Here is a 20535-nt window from a genome sequence, read left to right as displayed (position 1 = left end):
TCCTGCTGTCCACCAGGACTCCCAGGTCCCTGTGGGCCTTAATTAAAATTTGCCCAGATCTTGCAAGGTTCCCAAGTCTGTTGCTTCTATAGAATTCTCTTGGGAACTTCCATATTTTAGTTTGGTTTTCTAAAATGTGGAGCAAATCATCCCAGCATGATAGAGCCTACTGCCATGTGCTCGTTCTAGTTCTAGGTCTTGGGAGTTGGGTAGCACTTGGGCAGCTTGAGGGAGCTGAAGGTAAAGCCCTGCAGCTCCTCTTCAGTCATGGATGTTGCAGAACCACAGTCAAAGCTGTGTAAACTTGTTCTGCACTGTCCAATTTCAGCCTCATATAGTAGCTTATGTGTGGCCTCAGAATACAGTTATTTATTCAAGAAAGAAATGGAATGTAGATTTTCTGAAGGTAATACTGAAAATAAGAAAAAAAATTTCTTTCTTCTATTTTCTCTTGCAGTCCTTAATCAAGGAAGAATGCACAAAATTTTCCATGCCTTATGCACCAAACTTCATATTCTTAACAAACTCCCTACTAAAGCTGACAAGTAATGAACAGAACATTTAACCAAGATAACTCCTAAGCTTTCAAAGCTTTGAATTGAATGTTTTTTTAACAGGGTGACTTGAAAACTTTCACTTGTAAATTTTATAGGAGTTGTTATTCATTCACACTGGAGCATTTTATAATGTTTAAGTATAGCTGAGTAAAAGGAACATTACCTTAAGGTACAGTTCAGTAATAAATGTATTTATTTCTGCATTATTTGTGTAACTGGTTTCTACTTTCCTTTTGCAAACTTACTGAAATGTGCTTAAAGTTATTAAGGGTTCTCTGTGTGATCTATCTGTATAAATGCAGGTGAGATATAAATACTTAAGTTTGCACTGAGACTATAAAGGATGATGAAATTTCATGTGAAATTTTACTTTAGTTTTACTTTAGAAAACTTTCTGTCATATCAGCAGTTTAATTACAACTTGTATAAAACTTCTGGTAGTTTCTGAATGAGAACTTCTGGGAGTTTCTGAATTCTAATAATATACATTTTTTTTGAGACATCCAACTGCTACTACAGTTTATAGCGAGTTTCACGTTGACCTATTGTAATGAAATCCTCTTCATTTGCATTAACAACTGTCACCCCTGCACAGTTTTTATTCTTCAGAATACCTTCTGATGTAGACAAAGCATCATCTCAAAACTCGTGCTAAACTAACGAATCCTGGCATTTTGAAGATCCTTTTTAATTTTCAAAAAAACACAGAAAATGCAGAGCTTTCTTTTTGTGTCTCCCATCTAACTTCTGTTGCTTTAACTCACAGGCTGGTCTTCCTCCCTAACCCCTTTGTTAACAAGCGGTGGTCCTGTCCCCCTGGGTGGCAGGCCCACCCTTCTTCACCAAGCTGCTGCCCAGGGAAATGTCACTTTATTATCAATGCTGCTTAATGAAGAAGAACTGGACATTAATTACTCTTGTGAAGATGGCTATTCTGCCTTGTATTCTGCTGCTACGAATGGACATACAGGTTAGTGATGCTAAGTTCTGTTATGACAGTCAGTGAAATAGTGAAAGCTTATTTCATAAGTTGTAAATATTTAATTGGATCAAATGCATGTTTTTTAAAAAATATGAAATTGCAACTGAGATATAGATTACATGACAAAAGTAATAGTGTAGCATATATATAAGCAATACTTCTGGAGGCAGAATTCTGGAGCACAGAAAGCGTTCTTCCTTGTGGTTACATTCCGCATGAATACCCATTCTCATTCTCCACTCCCTTCCTATAAGAAGCCATCAGATATCATCACCCCATGTTCTGTGACTAACTAAAGATCTGTTGTACCAAAGGCAACTTGAAAGAAAGAACTTTCCTCTACAGGGAGTAAGCAGGAAAGAATAGGTCATCATCGGTGTTTTCATCTTCTGCAGCAGCAGTGAAAATGATGGAAGATTATTTCAGAGTAGTGTGTTACTTGGGAAATAAAATGAACTGTCTTTATTTTTGAACTACATGAAAAAAATAGTTTGTTCTCTAGGATCTACTGAGATGTTTTAAGATTTTTCTTCTTCTTTTCCCTCACGATCTCGACCCTCAGTCTCAAGGAGGTAGCATCTCTGAACTTTCAACAGTCAGTCTTCATACTTTATGAATAAATTCCTGAAATGAGGCAGATATGTTAGCAACAGATATGAATTTCATGGATACAAACTCCAAGCAATAATTTTCAGTCTCTTAAAACAAGGCTCTCAAACAGCAGCTTTCTTAAAAATGCCAGTACATGTTACTATAGTTTTTTCTACTGATATGAAAATCTCCTAGATTTATATTGCAAATAATATCATTATGCTGCTTTGGACAGTAAAGATGAAATCCAGCAATACCAATGACAAAAATTCCATTAGTTTTAGTAAAGTCAAGACTTTATTTCATAGTAAAAGGTGGAACATAGGGCCTTTAAAGCCACTGCTTTCAAGAGTGCTTTGAGGTTTTGTTTAACAATTTATTTGTTAGTGGCTGTCTCCATTTGGGCAGTTGTTCTATCACCTGATGATCCCTCCCCACCTGAGGGAAAGGAAAGGAGACCCATGGGTTGAAATGGAAACATATCTAATATAATAATACTAAGAAACTAATATTAATGCCAATATTAGTATAAAATACACAGAGTTACAGTCAGCCCATGTAGTAGTTGTGAGCTGTGCACAGTGAAGTCTGGATGACAAATACTGTGAGCACCGCAGCTCCAAGAAAAGCGCAAACAGGGCCTTGGGAGCAGAACAGTGTGAGAGACCCTCCAGGGATGGTGACCACTGAGGAAAGAGGGGCATCCCCAACAAACTCACTAACTTATAGTGAGCATGACATTTATGGTGTGAAATACTTCTGTCGGCCAGCTTGGGCCAGCTGCCCTGGCTTTCGCTCCTCCTGGTTTCTGTACCTGGCCAACTCAAAACTGCTAAAGACCTTGATCCACCATGGTGACCTGCATACCAGTGCTGGCCAAAAACTAAAACAAGGTGTCTTATCAACTTTATTCTCACCAAATCAAGTCCTGTATTCTTCTAAAAAATGCAGCTTTCCTGAATAGAAAATTCATCCTATGATTCTACTCCAGCGAAACCAAGACAATGACACAATTAGAAAACCTTGATCCAGTGTTCAAAATAGTGTTTAGAGAGACTATTCTGTTATTTTTCTGAAGTATTTTAAAAATCAAAGTAAAGTTAGGATCCAAAACTCATAGCTAGGCAGATAGTGTAGATTTTTTTTGACAAGTTAAGGGCTAATTTTGCTATCGGGCACAGAGATAGGAGGAATTTTCCCTTTGTTGGGAATGGTATATTTTGTCTATGATTAGCACCTAGGGTTTACTTTTCAGCAGACAGATACTTAGCTGTTGCCAAGACCCTTAAAATATTGCAGAAGTCCTTTATTTTTTTTTCTTCCTGTGACACTGGTTTTTTTGCAACTTTTTATTTTCAATATTAAGAGTCCAAATTTATTATATTGTGTGGATTTCTGCCTCCCCCCCTTCCCCTGCACTGAATGGATGTTCTGTGCATTATTCTAGTCTTACAGCAATTTATCATTGCTGGTGTCTGTGGGAGACCATTAATTGACCACACTCTTCTTTCCTCATCACGTATTCCTTACACATTTCCAAGCAAATGCCTTCATTTTCAGTTACATTAACTGAGCAGCCCTTACTGACAGCAAAGACAATTTGGCTTCTTATTTTATCGTCAAAACTTCAAATAAGAGAGGTGCTTGAGTGAAGTATGAAAACACAAAAATAAAAACAAAGACATGTATGTGCATGCTGTAATTCTTTAGTGTCTTTTACTTTCTAAGATGAAAAGTCTCTTATGACAGTTTTAGTGTTGCACTCCCATTTGTAGTTGGCAGGATGTGAAAACCACTTTGTACTGCAAATCCTTGCAATTTAGTGACTAAATGGACTTTTTTGAATTCTGAATGAAAGAATCACACAGCAGCAGTGTTGATGTCTCCTTAATAATTTATATGATAATTTAAAGTAGTAGATTTTTACTATTTTTGGCGAAAGGGTTTTTGTGCTTAACTTTAATATATAATCCTTTCTTTGTTACTTGCAGTTTGTCCCCAAAATATATCCGCTTAAGAAAAGAAGTATAGGAATAAATCTGTTATTTTACAAAACCCTTTTTAGTAGTTTCTTTGAGCTAACCAGGTAGAAAGAAATGACACTGAAGTAATTTTGAGAGGGATAAAATAAATTATTGTACAGATTTTTTTCATTGTGTTGAATAGGATTGTCAATGGTAGGTTACTGTCTTTTGGCTGTTTTGTTGAGGTGTTTTTTTTTTTCCATAGAATCATTTAGGTTGGATCATTGAGTCCAACCATAAGACTTAGCACATAAACTTACTCTGGAGGATGATTGCACCGTGATTTAATTTATTAAGAATACCTTAAACCTGGAGTTAGTGACTAAATAACTAAATAGATTCAAAGATTTCCAGGACCCCTTGTTTCTTCTAAGTCAGCTAACCAGGTTTTCTGATTTCTTCTGGGAAATGGCTGACCAGAAGAAAAGAATAGCTCTAGGCCTGTTAAGAGCCAGCATAGTGAGCAACTGCCTTCAGAAACAAACACCATGTTGCAGAGGTTCTGGGAAGGGTGAAAAGTGAATGATCTCCACACGTTTTCAGTGAAGAAATACAGTATTTGAGCATGTAGACAACTAGAGAAAGGTAGAGCACATTGTAACCTGCATGGTGAGGGCAGCAGTTGTGTACTCTCAGCCCGGTTTGTAGAGAAAATTAAGTTACGCGAGAGAACACTCAAGTATTCTTTCCTAATCTGTGCTGTTCGCAAAATAAGTAGCCTTCCTGTTCATAAACAGTTGCCTTTCGAGAGCTGCAGCTGAGGGTTTTTCAGCACATGAAGCTCGTAGCAACTGCTCTGCTTCCTGCACACACTGTCCACAATTCAATTCTGTAATTCTGTAGATCTGAAAGAGAGAACTTCACTCTAAAAATGCACACTAAATACTTTCTTTGTATTTGAACGGACACAAGGAAACTGTTGTTTTTATGATTTAATCACTAGAACGGGATAGCTGGACAGATTGTTTTGTCAGGCTGCCTTGGTTTGATCCATTAACAAAGCAGGAGCCACTTCAGTCTATTATGTGCTTGATAACATGTACAGAAGTTCACTTAGCTGATATATCTATATTGTGTTGCCAATCCTGGTCATTCTCTGCCACACACGAGGCAACTGGGAGAGTATGAAATAATCAGAGATCCTGAAACTGAGAGATGTGAAGAGAATAATAATAATATCCTTTGGACTCAGCTATGTGCTAATCATATGTATTTATGGTATAATTGATTCTCTTCTATCCTGAGTATATGGAGGCTGTGACACCCTGATTGATAGGAAAAACAGGAGTGATGTGGGAAGTATAAAGGAGTGAAGTGCAGAGACATACAGCTACATGGAGTCAGCTCTGACAAGCCACTGGATGTATCTGCATGGTGTTTGCCAGCACTCTGGAAGAACTAACTACCCAGCTGTGGTGGAGAGCAGTAAAGTCTCCAGGTGTTTGTGCTAATAAGCTTCCATGTTTTGCTTTTGCTTTGACCAAAACCTTTAACTGAATGATAACATCGATGTCTGTCTTGTGCCTGCCATTCCACTCAGTCCTCTCCACTGCTGATCACCTCTGTGGCAGACAGCAGTGAACTGGAGTTCATGAGCTTGGACTGACCCAAATTACCCTTCTTCAAATCCCAATCCAAAGCCCATCCAGAGGATCCAGCCTTCTTGGAGGTTATTTCACTTGACATGCCACCAGAACGGGTCATGTAGAGCTTACTAGCTCATATGGCATGCGTTATAAAAGTAGCTGTGGTTCCTCATGTTTGCACATAGCACTGAGAATAAACAGCTCTTTTCAGGGGTCTTCATCAGAAACAGCATTTTCACACAGATAAGCTACCACCTGAATGATCTGCCAATCAATAACTGTGGGTTAACCATACCTTTCTAGAAAGGTCGTCTTGTTCTGTCCATTCTTCATGGCTTTTGCATGACTAACATGGGCTTTATGAAGGAACCAAGGAGTGTTCTAGCCAGATACTTGAAACTGATAGGAGAATTTTTTTCCAACATCCTTCATAAAATTAAAGGATATCAAGCAGGAATCTGTATTTTCAAGTTAGTTGTTTAATATAAAACAGGGATTGACAACAGAAAGAGGAAAAAATCATGTTGTTGTTAGCAGAGTATTGTTTCTGTTACAAAGTGATTGAAAGTATAATTAGATTTTAATTGGTATTATCTTGCAAGTGAAATTAGTAGGTAAGTTAGGTAACTGAGAGCTTCTTTATGACTTAAAAAAAACTATTACAGATGAAGTCCTGGTAGCTTATCCTGAAAACCAACATTTTTTTTTAAAAAAAGCAATTTCAGATCAGAATACTCATTTAAGAATCTACGAATCTGTTTTAAAATCTTATTTCTTCATGTTAAATTATTTATTCAATCAACTCCACAATGTCTGTGTTAATATTTGAGAGAGTTGTAACAGAAGTAAATAAGTTCCAGAATGGTTTAGATTACTCAGATTTCTGATATCTAGAGATAAGTTTCACTAGTAAAGCTTGGCCCAGGATGTTACCCAGTGCTGAAACAGAGTTCACTGAGAAATCAGGTCAGGAGTTTCTAATTGGTGTTTTGGCTGAGCTTATTTTCAAAGTAGTAGTTTCAGCTACAAAAAAAACTTGGTTTCTTTTGGTCTAAAACCAATTTCGAGAATATAGAGCAGATTAAGTATTTTCTTCAAACTAAATTGCATCAAATGATATTCCAATTTGTGGATGAAAAGCAGTCTAATTACTATGTAATTGATTATCCTAATTTAGCTGTAGGATGGTGGAATCAGGCTAGTACTATTTTTAGCATGTTGTTTTGGAAATATATGAATGAGAATGGTTTGGGGAGGTTTGAGCCTGTCAATTTATCTTATTTGTTACTGCAATCTGCCATCAAAGTGTCCTGAATCGAAACCAGCCAGCGTGTTGTTTGACTTGTGTCGCTTGAGAGCGTCTCCCCTGTGGCTGTCGTATTTGGGATGTGTCGCATGACTCCCCATGTGGGACCGTGCTGCCTTTAGGGGCTGCCGGATAATTCAGACTCCGCACTTTGGAGGTGAATTAACTAACGCTGTGGGAGTTGCCATCAATGGGCACAGTATTTGGATCCCAGTAACGCCCAACCTAAGTCCTTTTCAGGAAAGAGTGATGGTGCCCCCAGGGAGTCAATTCTCACCCCTGTCCTGGGAACCACTTCCTGAGCTGCTGCTTCACTTTGTGTGTGTTATATAGCCAAAAAGAATGGCTGCTGTTGCCACTTGAGTAAGTATTGACCTTTGGTATTTTTAACCACTTATTCTTGTTGCATCACTCTATGTTTATGCTCAATTTATAGATTGTGTGAGATTGCTGCTGACTGCAGAAGCACAAGTTGATGCTGCTGATAAAAATGGCTTTACACCCTTGTGTTCAGCAGTTGCTCAGGGACATGTCAAGTAAGTGAAGTCTTAAGATTTTGCATGTCAGCTATTACTGAATTTTATATTCTCTTTACGTTATTTAATATATGTGTCATTACATTACTGTTGCATTCTTAGGAATAAATGCATTTAACTATTATTTGTTGAAAGCACCTACTGAAACTCATGTTCATATGCCATTCTGGTTTTAATATTTTCCATTAATTTTGTTTCCAGTTGCAGCTCTTAAGATTGCTGAAGGTGTATTCTTAGTAACCACAATGTGATACTGGTCTACAGAGCATCAAACCCTTGAATTTCTTAATTTTCTTCGAGTTATCAGCCACAATACAGGATTAACAGAGGAAGGAGGAAAGAAATTCTTTTTGCACTGATTTTTTAAAGCATAGACAATTATGAATATCATATTCAGAGACAAAAGAACATGTATCTGAATATTCTCCTGGGTGATACAGAATCAATACTTAAAACAACAAAACAGGCTTTTTTAAGGTTTAAGGGTTTTTTTGTATCAGTACCTTTAACTTTGAAAAACAGAAAACTATGTATGAGTCAAAAATAAGAAATGTAGTTACAATAATTTTCTTTTATTCTTTTAAGCTTCTAATTTTATAAAGATTGGTGTTTTATGACAGCATGATTGGAAAATCCTGTCTGCTTTTTATACTGAGAAACAGTACATAACAATTCACCCGGATGATTTTTTTTTCCCCCTTTTCCTCCCTTCATTTGAGGAGCTGAAGGCTTATGTTGCATTTCCACTGTGCAGTGTTACTGTGTCTCATAGAATCGTAGGAAATAGAACTGGAAGTTGGAAGCAACCATTAGATAACCTTTTCCGGAGCATCCTTATCCAGATAAAACTATTTTACATTTATTGATGCATCTTTGGTTTTGCTTATTTTTCAGGTTTTAATTCTTTTAATATTGTATTTTACTATTTTTAAAGATTTTACCTGATATAGTAACATATAGGGATCAGAGCCCCTTTGAGTGTTATTATACTGTGATAGGCTCTGGGCCTACCATGAGGAAGAGTGGGATCCCTGTCCTCACAGTCTTTCGTGAGTATATAGGGATTGTCAGAGATTCTTGTCACCTCTTGGAGGACTTCAAGCTTATCAAGTAATGGGCATCTTTTACTGGAAGTCTTAATTCAGAGGTAGCAGATTCCCAGTAGGTGTTTTGAGCACAGGAATAAATATCTAGTTGAGTGTTTCAGTGTTTTACATAAAATCTGTAAAAATTACATGTGACTTGATGAGACGAACCAAACACTCTTCATATTCTCTCACTAAAATAAAGATCTTAGACTTTTTAAGTAGGAAGCTATTTATTTCTCTGACTTACCCTCACAACACTTTGCTGTATATAATCTGTTGTGTTATGATAATTGCACACTTCATATGCTTTTTCCCTTAGAGTTACTTGTGTAACTGTAGCATGAAATCCCTAAACACTTTAGGGGTTTTCACTTCACTTTTTTTGAATACTAAACATGAACCGAATTTTAAAAGTGAGTGGAGTAATAACAGGGCCAGTCAGAAATATCAGAGACTGTGAATGCTTCAGGCTGTTTGATTTGTTGATCATTTCAAAGTTCTGGCTCAGAAAAAAAAAATGTAATAGGCAGAATTTGGGGCAAGCTTTGTGTTGTGTAGTCCATGTTACTTATGCTACAGCACTAAGAATCTGGCATTAATGGCAGCACTAAACTACCAAGAATTCCACAGTACTTGTCTGTGACAGATTTGCTAGCCAGTCCCCTGTGACACATCTGTTAACCTTATTCCTGGACTGGCACAATGCCCTTGTTCCAGTTCCAGAAAGACATGACAGTGGTTTAGGACTCTTCATAATGTCACCAATTCAGAAAGTGCTTTTAGGAGAGACTGTCAAAATAATTCCACATATGGTCTAGGCCAGGCTGACCTTACCTGCCCTTGAGATGGAAAGTGAGTGTAGCATTTCCAGAATCATTGAATGCAACGCAAAATAGCACAGTGGTTATTTTTAACATAGCAGACTTGAAACTCCATCTGTAGTTGCTTTATGCAGGTGTCTTGTTATGAGCCTATTTTAACATGACTTTTGTGACTATGATTAGGATACATGCTCAGTGTTTGATAAGGTAGAGCATTACTTTTATTTCTATTTTTTCTGTTCTTTTAAGCATTTTCAGAAAGTGCAGCAAATTCATTCATATTAATTGTGTGTGATTTATTATTTTCTAAAATTGGTCATTTTATCTTGAAATGGATTAAGTAAGAACCTTTTTTTAATACTTGGGATTTTTTTATCTCTAATTTCTTCTATGTTTATATTCTGATATGGTTTAAAATATTTTTTCATCCTGTTTGTTATAGTATGGTCTCCTAACCAGTAGTTGTATGGCATTGCATTAGTTGCTTTGAGGCTTCATTGTTCATATTCTTATATTTTTATGGACTAATAGATACTGAGCCAGAGAGATGGGGATTTATCTTAGTTTAAAGCCCTTCTTTGAACTGCAGAGGGAATAGACTACAATTAAGATTCCTCTCAAGTCTTAAGAGTTGCTGAAAAACTCTTTGGAAGGGAAAGGGAGCCAACTCTGGCACAAGAATTGAGAAGAAAACTTGACCTACTGCTACAGGACTGTGAGGAAGCACAGGATCTTGGATCCGAACACCAGTCCCTAGGGGTTGCTCTCCAGCACTCCACCTGATCTTCTGTCCTCCCTAATCTGGCAGTTGCTACCAGCACACCCCAAGCCATCGTTCTGGAGTAGCCTCCATTCAGGGATCTGAATGGTTGGTAATGCCATGACTGGTTTGCTGTCCAAAACAATTTTCTTCCCTAGGCAAGAGTCCCTTTTGCTGGTATCTAAAGCAAGTCCTAGTCCTTATTTTCCTTTTACTTTTCTTTTGAAACTATTTTAAGTATCAGTAGTCAGAACAGAAATGTTACTTTTTTTGCTCAGCTGAAGGCTTTTCTTAAGCAGCTGTCATCAAGTTTGTATTAGTCTTGTGAAATTAAATGTTTTACATTCAGTTTTTAAGTGCAGCTACAGTAGTTTAAGATTTATGGCTTCAAAGTAACCTGATTTTCTGTCTTTATATCTATGTGTAAAATTATAGCTTATACTTGTGTATATGTGATGGATAAAATTGTAGGAAGATCTGAATCTGTAAAAATCAGTACTTTTATAAAAATATTTAAATGTAGTAAGTTATAAAGAGGTTTGGGATGTCAGATATAAGATAATTTTACTACCTTATTGTTTGTTGTAGGTGTGCAGAATTATTAATTATGTATCAGGCTGATATTAACCATGCTGCTGAAAAAGGACAGACACCTTTGTTCCTGGCCTGTAAAAATGGAAATAACGATTGTATTAAGCTATTGTTGAAAGGTGGAGCAGATCGAACAGTAAAAACCAGTGTAAGTTAAAATAGTTTGTGAAGGTCAAGTATCTTGCATGGTACCGAATAACTGCAAACAGCTGGGAAATATTTATATTAAAGTATTTATTTAAAGTTTTCTTTAAAGCTGGAATAAACATTGTAATTTGAAATTAATATTTTGTTCTTTTTATCATACTTTCTGGGGTTTTTTAAAGCTGTGTGTTGTCTAAAATCTAAACTATGCAACTTTCATATTTATATTGTGTATCTGTAGCAGTTTACGGCAGACTTTTCTTCAGCACTGGATCTGCAAAAAATTAACTTCTCTGGTTTGACTTGTTTTTAAGGTGGAGAAGTGGACATAGGGATTTTGCTTCCACCTTTTACGTTAGGGTGCTTTATTGTTGTCCTTGAGGGGACCCGCACCCCCAAATTTGCCAGCCAGTATTGTAAAGTCTCTCATACCACAAATGAAAGAATACGGCAAAAAAAAAAGGTAGAAAGGTAGGAGGACTGTCTCAAAATTAACATCTAGGTATTGCCCTTTTCAGGTGTTTCCCTGAAGATTTTCTTAAGACTTTGATGTAAAGATGACAGAAACGCAGCACAAAGAGTATTAGCTTCACAGTACACTCTGCTCCTATATTACACTGATTTAATTTTTTTTGTTAATTTCTTTTGGAAAGTAAATATATTTGATTTTAAATGAGAGACAGTTATGATGTCAAAACTATTAAAATATTGGACTGATTGATAAATTGGTTAATGCAAAATGAAACAAATTCTTGATTGTTAGAATTGTGTTGGTTTGATACATGATAAGGAAATAATCTATTAACAGCATGTGAGTCCTGTATTAGACTCTTCTAAAAGCTTTGAAGTCTTTGTTGGACTGTCCTTGAAGAAAACTGTAAAATTTTCTTTCTGCTACATTTTCTTCCCTCTATTTCTTCCACTACGAACACGTACAAGCAACTCTGCTTTCCCAAAGGATTATTGTGTCACTCTTGCTTATTTTCTTCATTTTCAATCTTCCATTCAGATTCATTGCTGATATAAGTTCTGGAAGCATTTTTTGATGTGTTTGGTGGGAGTTTGCTCTTTGCTTTTGTTTGTTTTTTAGGATGGCTGGTCACCAATTCACGCAGCAGTGGATTCTGGTAATGTTGACAGTCTCAAGCTCCTTATGTACTATGGAGAGCCAAGCAATGGGAACTCTTTCACTGATGCAGAGCCTAATTTAGACTACTTTGATTTGGAGAAGAGAGAAGACAACTATAGCGGTAGAGTAAAGCCTGTTATTTCTGCAGATCTCATCAACCATGCTGACAAAGAGGGTTGGACGGCTGCCCACATTGCAGCATCAAAAGGCTTTAAGGTCAGTCTATGTGAACAAGATACAGTAACCCGAGAGAATTTAGGCAATATGCATCCTTTCTTGTCTTTGAAGAACTAAAACTTAGATGTCAAATCTAAGTTTGTTATCTGGTTTATTGTCACATGTGATTTAACAGATACAGAGAGATACTCTTAGTGGATAATTTATCCCAGAAGCTAGGTGTCTAGTGGGGGGAATTGTCATATTTAAGTGCCTATTTATTCTGGGACAACAGTAAAAAGAGAAAACATGATTACTTGAGATTCAGATTTTCAAAGTTAAGGTGAGGTGAATCCCACTCTAAATGCCACTTCATTGTGTGTCATATAATATAGATATTAGATGGACATAGTTTTCCGTTACAGTTAGGAATCATTTAACTATGAACAATTTTTTCTATAGATTGGAGGGGAGGAAAAGAAATCTGAGAACCATATTTGTCCAGTAATACATCATTTAATTTGTTATTTTGGGCAGTCTTTTTAGCAGGCAGTGAGTAAGTTTTTTGGGAGTTGGCATAACTGATGACATAGAGAATGACCTGATGATGATAAACAGGAAGATGTCTGGAAATTGAATATTACTTGAAGGATTTGACATCAGATGCTTTACGCTTCTAACACTGATTGTTTAAAGTTTGGTTTTGTTGTTTGTTGGTTGGGTTTTTTTTTTATGACAGCTGTCAGACAGACTTTACTGTAAAACTTTTACCCAGAGAGAAAATAGAGGATACTGAACACACAAGAGTGGATTTTAGGAAAATATTGTCCAAGACTTTGAAAATTAGCTTGTGACTACATGCCTAGTTCCATATCATTATGTTTGCTTTTTTTCCCTGATAAATAAATTTACTATGCTAAATCAAAATCAGCACAGATTTAGGATTCAGGTTTTTAAATAATGTTTTATTTGGGGATCAGGCACTGCGTACTTAGCATTTTGCATTACGAACAAAGTCAATATTCCATTACCAGTGTCTGTTAGGCAGGTACAGACTTATTTCAGTTTCCACTCATCTCAATTTAGATGGAGTTTAAGGTATTTGTTATAGTCTGCAAATACCTAAATAATGTGCAGTATGTTGCTTCTTTCTGCAATAATTCAATCCACAGCAACGTGGAATCTAGCTTTTATTTACTGTCTAAAGGGGCTGTGGCCAGGTGTTGTCACTGAAGGCTCTGACACTGAAGTTTTCACGTGCACCTTTCATGAATACCTCATAGGTTTGAGCTTCTGAGCACATTTCAAGTCAGCTGTTTAATAACCTCTCCAGTGAGGGCTGAGGGTATTCTCTCAGGTGATGAAGGCGGATGTGCAGCTGGCTGGCCAACAGAATTTAATTTTACCAAGGAAATAAGCCTTATTTCTTTGTTTCCTCCCACTTGTTTCCTACTGTCAGCCTCACAGTTCAGTCCTCTGCCTTCTGCTGTCTTTACCATTCATTGCACCCATCTGAAAGACAGAGTTAACTTACTAACCTGACAAGAAAATATGCCTTTTTTTCTGGTTAATTTTCTCCTGGCAAAGTTAGGAGGTAATTGATTTTTAAAAGGTTCTTACAAATGCTGGTACCACAGTCTGGTAAAACTTCGTCTCACAGAGAAATCTAGCTTGGATGATGGTTATGTTTATGGAAGGTGTCAGAGTATTGGATATAGTGATGAAAGTCTTTCTGTAAGAACAACTATAAAATAGGTAACAGTAGCCAAACCCGCAACAAGCCCCTGTTCTGAATCCAAATACTTAAGAGCTGCTTCTCTGTGTTTTCAAGGTTTGGTTTCTCTGCTATGACTAACCCCAGAGTTTATCAATATGGTATTAACTAGTGTCATTTCTGATGGTGTCTTTTTTTAATATGGATATTTGTCCTTGAAAGGCATATCTGAAGATGACAAAGCTTTCATGGAGGCCACTTGTATTGTTGCTGAATGGATGATCATTAGAAATCAGGACTTAATCAGGCTTCAGATCATTGATCAATCAATACTTGAATGTAGTTTTGTGAGGGCTCTTCCCTGCTAGTTTGGGAGGATATATATAATTAATCTTTTTTCCATGTTACAGTATGATTATACTTTTCCAAATTTATCTACTAGTAGCTTGTTTCTAATGAGTTGTAATGAGTTTTTGCTTCTGTTGAGCTTATGACTTTTATTTGAAGTCTTTGAATTTTAAGAGGGCATCATGTTGGAATCCACAAAATGTTTGTGCTCTGACTTTAATAGAAATGCATTTTTATTTCATTACGTTGTTACTTGCTTGCAGAAATTCAGGTTTACCAGCCAAAGAGGAGGCTTGCAGGGTGACTTTAAAGTTATTGTTTTTCTTTTGCTTTGTGAAAACCAGTTTTATGGATTACCATCTGCATAGATTCATTAATTAGTCTGTATTAAGCTTCAGAATTGCCTTTTTTTAGTGTTACTTGAACATTGAGGCTGAGATGTTCAAAACTGTGTCCAAAGTTGAGCTTCTGTTTCCTTAGGTGAATATCTAAAGTAGTGGCCAGATGTTAAGAATTTCTCAGTTCAACTGACCAGCACTTGATGCTTGGAGATGTAGAAGCATGGCTGCCTATGTTCTGCTTTTTCAAAATCTTGGTTTGAGACTTTCAAGTCTGCTATAAAATATTTTTACTCCTGTATTTCAGCTCTGTGAGGAACATCATTTGGATGCTCATATATAGAAACTGTACCTGACTATCTTTGGAAATATATGTGTAAGAATTTCAATTAGGAGTCTAACTGCATATTGGTAGAACTCTTTAATGCAGTAAATGGACCAGTAAATAATACAGTTCTTACCTTTGCAGAACTGTCTAGAAATCCTTTGTAGCCATGGTGGACTAGAGGCTGAGAGAAAAGATAAGTGTAATCGAACATTGCATGATGTTGCTACTGATGATTGCAAACATCTCCTAGAAAACTTAAGTAAGTAAATGCTATCAGTGCTATATAAAAATGTTTTTAGTAAAGAGCTTGTGGGACAAAAATGAGAAATATAAAAAAGGGTAGTTGTCATTTTTTTAGGCACCACAATATTACATTTTCTTAACCTAGCAAGTTTCTTTTTTCCAAATTCTGAAGAAGTGAAATTCTGCTGGAGGTTATTAACTGACTTATGCCTTTGTTATTAAGACACTTGAAAAGATGGTATATATTGTATATGTGTAAACATCCATATTCTCTTAAAATTTCTGAATTTAATAGTAGTAATTACTTTTTCCAAAGCTATTATCCTCTTCTTATTTTTGTTCTTTAAACTCTTGCAGAAAAGCCACTTAAAGGTGGATAGCTGTTAAATTTCCTTGGACTAATACAATCATTTAGTCATATCTGAATCATTTTATTTGTCATGAATCATTTTATTTGTTTATTGTTGAGGGAATTGATTGGTGTATTCTTCAAAAAAGTCTCCGAGACAACATCAAACAAGATTTTTTTTTTCCCCAACATCAGTAATTTCTGTCAGAAAATTGTTCTTCTGTTGGAACCTGTCATCTTCTTCCTTCTCTCTAAGTTTTCTCAAAATCCAGTAGAGCAGGCTGACCTGTGTATTTCTTGAGTTAGAACTTGGTCCATCCACTCACAAGTTCTGCATTTTCTGTTTCTCTGTATAGTCAGGAATGTTGTCTTTGTAGGTTTGTATGTTTTGTATTTATTAACTTTTTTGTGTTTGCATTGTGGGATGCAGGGCTGTCAAATTCACGGATTATCCACAAATTAGGGAAGCTTTCTGTTTTCTGCTTCTGATTTTGCCCTTCAGCTGTTACAATATCTGGGTTCTTCCCATTTTACTGTAGGTGCAGAGAGGAACACAACTCACTTTCTAATAGACACTCCTCTGTGGTCTTCTTTATCAGATTGAAGCCAGTTTCTGATGGCTGAATTTGTAGCCTGTTAAATTGATGCTCTTTTCATCAGTCCTAGTACCCTGTTTCTCTGGTCAGTTTTATCATGAATCCAACAGGTCAGAACCTTCGGACTCTTATCTTCCATTTGTTAAGGCTGTAGTTAACATCACTACAATCTTAATTAGCTTTCTTGTCCCCAAAATGTTTGATCTGTGGAAGCTTGGAAACACCATTGGTATCCCACTGGTACCCACTGACCACTGGTCATCTGGGTATATGCTTCAACAAGCCAGGACTGCGTTTTGGATGTGTCCGTGCCATCCTCTGCCTTCCTCACGGTCCAGTAAGATTTCCGCTGTAAGGAATTATGCATGCAGGAGAGGAGGATGTGCTCTGGCAGATCTGAGGGAGTGGGGGCCAGGACTGCCAGCCATGCCGTAGAGGTCACATGCACTGAAATTTAGGCATACACTATACCTCTGTCTTAGGGGCCTGTTTCCTTGTAGAGAGCCCTCTGTATTTCTTGTAGTCATTGCTCATTTCCCTGAGGTCCAGCCATCAGAAGGGCAAGCCTTTGATATGTTTCTCATATCCCACATATTCTCACAGTCCCACATCTGAAGGATGCCTTTGAGTAATCTTTTCCCTGTGGTAGGCTAGTGGGTTTCAATCAGCTTTTCTGCCATCAGAAAAGTTTCATTGGTTTGTATCAGCCAAAGATTTGGCTTCTGGACTTGAAAACAAAACTAAGATCATGTTGCGAGATTTCATAATAAGCTGATTTTTTTTTTGTGGTGTACTTATTTTTTAATTTTAGGGGTAATTTTTGAAAGGTATTGTTTTGGCATTAAATTTAGAAAATAGTTTCATTTTCACTTTCAGTCATCTAAATTATCTATGTTAATATCTATGTAAATTAACTACTGCATATGTTGAGTTGTATTCCATTTTTCAAAGAGCAAGATTTAAAACAACTTCATTAAATTAATTTTGTTTCTAGAATGTGAATGCAATTTCTTACTTTTTTTAATATTTTGTTAATTTATTCTATAGCAAATCAAATATACACTTTCAAGTGAATTTTCTGTCTTAGCTCTTAGCTTTTTCTTTAAAGACATTTGGCTCACCTAACTGTGTTTTCCACTTGTGCACTAGTGCCAGAAAATTCCTTTCTGCATTGATAATAAAAATTTGCACAACCACAATAAACTGAAACGTTAAGACACTACCTACCATCTGTCTGAATTTATAAGAAGTTAGTCTGTAAAGAGGAAGTAAAAGATTGAGTAAGTTTTGTCTTGCTTCCTGTTATTTAAGCATAATAATACAGGGTTTTTTTGTAACATAGATACCTTGATACTTGTTTTTCAGCACTGCTCTGATTTTCTCGTTATAGTCTGTGCTGCTCTTCAACATTTTGCTTTTCTGTAGCAGGAGTTATTTTGTTGCTTTCCTTTGCAATATTAGATATTAATTGTCTTTAACAATAGGATTTTTTTAAATTTAGTTTTACAGTTTTTCTCATTCTTGGTTTTCTGTTTTTCAACAGATGCTCTTAATGTACCTGTAAGGATTTCAGTCAGTGGCATTGAAGCAGCCCCTTGTGGTATAGAGGAATTTGATACAGAAAACACAATATGTGCTTTAAATATCCGCAAACAGACATCGTGGGATGATTTTTCAAAAGCAGTGAGTCAGGCAGTGACAAACCATTTCCAAGCAATCACTTCTGATGGGTGGAGGAGCTTGGAAGACCTGTCGTTTAATAGTGCTGCAGAATCCAACATTGGCCTCAATGCGAGCAGTATATCATCTGTCAAACTAGGTATCGATATTGGCATAATAAGAACAGCAAAAATTGGGAGTTTTCTTAAATTCGTGAAATCTTGTAGGTAACATGAAATTATCTTTAGACTTCTGGATCTTTTAATGCTTAAACTTGAAAGACCAATACTAGCTTTGAAACTTTGAACAGTCCTGGAGTGAAAGCATTCTTTACTCTTAGCTATGTGTATGGTACAATTCATTAAGCACTTTAATGTCATCTCAGGGACCATGAGACCCTATGTTAATTAGTCCTTTGCTCAATTTAGTACTCGGGAGGAGATATCTGTATTCCAGGTGAAGCAAAACAATTCAAAGCAAAGCCCACACCGTCTTTACAGTACATCCAGAAGGTACAGTAAATCCAGACTAAATCGTCAGCACAGGTAGTACAGAACTACTTCTGTTTTATGTAACTTCGCTTATCAAGGTAAAACAGAAAAAATTTTAAAATATGATAAATTGGCCAAAAGATGGTGGTAGTAGTAACACTTGCATAGGATTGTGAAAATTCATGTGCTTCACTTTAAATCCTCTTCTCCCTTCTACCTGCCCACCACCCCAAAAAAACCTATTCACATTAGACTAGGAAAATGATCTAATTTTACTTTATTTTATATGTGAAAGTAGGTTACTATTAAACTTGTGTCTCAGTTGACATAAAACATTCGTATCCTCAGTCATGTATCAAGTAATAGCATGATTTTGTAGATAGGACTGGTGTGTTCATCAGATTTGTCAGTGTACGCACACAATCTTTGTAACCAAGTGAATGTTCTTGAGCATAGGACACTTTATATAGATACAGGGAATATCTCTTTCTTTTATTTTTTATTTTTAACAGGAAACATTTCATGGTCAACAGGTCAGATTTTCTCCCAGCCACCATGGGACTTTTTGAAGAACAACAGAGCTGAGCACATCACCGTGTTTTTGTTTGGTAATTTTCAACTCATAATTTTCAGTTTTGAATGTTAAGACACTCCATATGGAATGTTGAGAATCATTTGCTACTAGTTTTGTTCTTCAGTATTGCCTGATACTTAGAAATGTCACATCCAATTATTAACTAGTTTTAAAAGGGTCTACAACAGGTAAAAAATATGCTGGCACACAAACCCCCACTACATTTCTCAGTTATATAGTAGTACCCATTTTACTTGTGTCGTGGATACACATGAATCTGTCCTACTAGATAAATGCCTTTCATTTTTTCACCATTTGAATTTGCATAGCCTGTAATGTTGTTGTTGTTGTTGTTGTTGTTGTTGTTAACATGAGGAATTTAGGAAGTTATTTGTATATCTCTTTTTAAAGGACCTCAAGAAGGCTGCCTAAATAGTGTGACTTATGCATCTATGATCCATCTTCAGACACTTCAGAATTACCTCCGCCTGGTAAATACTAAGTTAACTTCTCTCTGCATGCAGTTTATATTTGTTCCACCTTTTGAGGGGAAAGTAAATTAGAATAACATTCATGCAAGCAATTATTTGAGACTTGAATTTTATTATTAGCTCATATATATCTTTCCTGTAACTTTTACAGTTTATTTAATACCTCAAAATATAAGGATAATTGGATAATATGAGTTAAGTTCCATAGATCGTTTGTTTTAATATATCTAATCAAATCAGAGTTAGTTTAAAATCTTCATAATTTCTGCGGTGTCCTTGGATAGTGTTTTATGTCGTTAGAAGAACAATTATGTGCCATAGGATTCTGCTGTATTCAACAATACTGCACAGTTAAATGAGTGTATTCCCTTACCAATTTTTTAGAGATAAAGTAATCTTAGAGTTAAGGTAGATGAAATAATTTTTATTCTACCGTATTGATACATGATCCCATTTCAACTGGAAGTAAGGTCCTCAGTTTAAGTCCTTAAGTTAGCAGTGACTTAAACTACTTTTGGATGATTTTAACATTGTTCTGGGTTATCTATTTTAACTCAAAATCCAGAAAATATTTGTGACTCCTAAACTTATTCTCCTTACATTATTTTTTCAAGTTTTAATGATTATTATAATGACAAAATACCTTTTCATGTAGTTTAACAAATTAGGATATAAATTTATCAATGTATTTCCAAGATGTTTTATGCAACTATTGCCTATTTTGAAACTCATGTAGTAAGGATTATCAACTCCAGTCATGCAAAACAAAGAGGTTTGTCTGCAAGGTGCTGATTGTCTCATTTAGGAAAAAAAAATCCAAGTCTATGAACTTTGAAGAATAATTTATTGTCTGTCTGTAGGTGGAACAATACCGTAATGTCATTTTCCATGGTCCAGAAGGAAGTTTACAAGACTATATAGCCTATCAGATAGCGGCCTGCATGAAGGTATTAACACAAACAGATAAAGTAAAATGGTTCATAAATTAGTATTTTCACTGTTTCACCAAATCTGTGAATTTTCAACACAGCAAAAGCAAGTGGCTGCAGGATCCACATGTGAAATCATTAAAGTTGAAGTGGATGCTGGTTTCTCCAAGGAGCAGCTTGCAGAACTCTTCATCAGTAGTGGTA

General features: G+C 36.1%; 1 protein-coding gene across 1 annotated transcript in view; it reads left to right on the top strand.

The window, feature by feature from the left end:
* Positions 1-1310: 1310 nt before the first annotated feature.
* The window catches only part of CTTNBP2 (cortactin binding protein 2), a gene marked incomplete at both ends in the record, with an annotated part of 29079 nt that continues 9854 nt past the window's right edge, over positions 1311-20535 (top strand). Inside the window, 10 exon segments of the mRNA XM_010181202.1 lie at positions 1311-1527; positions 7483-7582; positions 10840-10990; positions 12077-12331; positions 15141-15258; positions 17731-18006; positions 18850-18945; positions 19323-19402; positions 20263-20349; positions 20433-20532. Of these exon segments, the coding sequence (XP_010179504.1) occupies positions 1311-1527; positions 7483-7582; positions 10840-10990; positions 12077-12331; positions 15141-15258; positions 17731-18006; positions 18850-18945; positions 19323-19402; positions 20263-20349; positions 20433-20532 (1480 nt within the window).

This window comes from Mesitornis unicolor, unplaced genomic scaffold, assembly GCF_000695765.1.
Source record: "Mesitornis unicolor isolate BGI_N332 unplaced genomic scaffold, ASM69576v1 scaffold50263, whole genome shotgun sequence".
NCBI lineage: Eukaryota > Metazoa > Chordata > Aves > Mesitornithiformes > Mesitornithidae > Mesitornis > Mesitornis unicolor.
The sequence above is the reverse complement of the archived record's forward strand: the minus strand, read 5'-3'. Positions and strand labels throughout refer to the sequence as shown.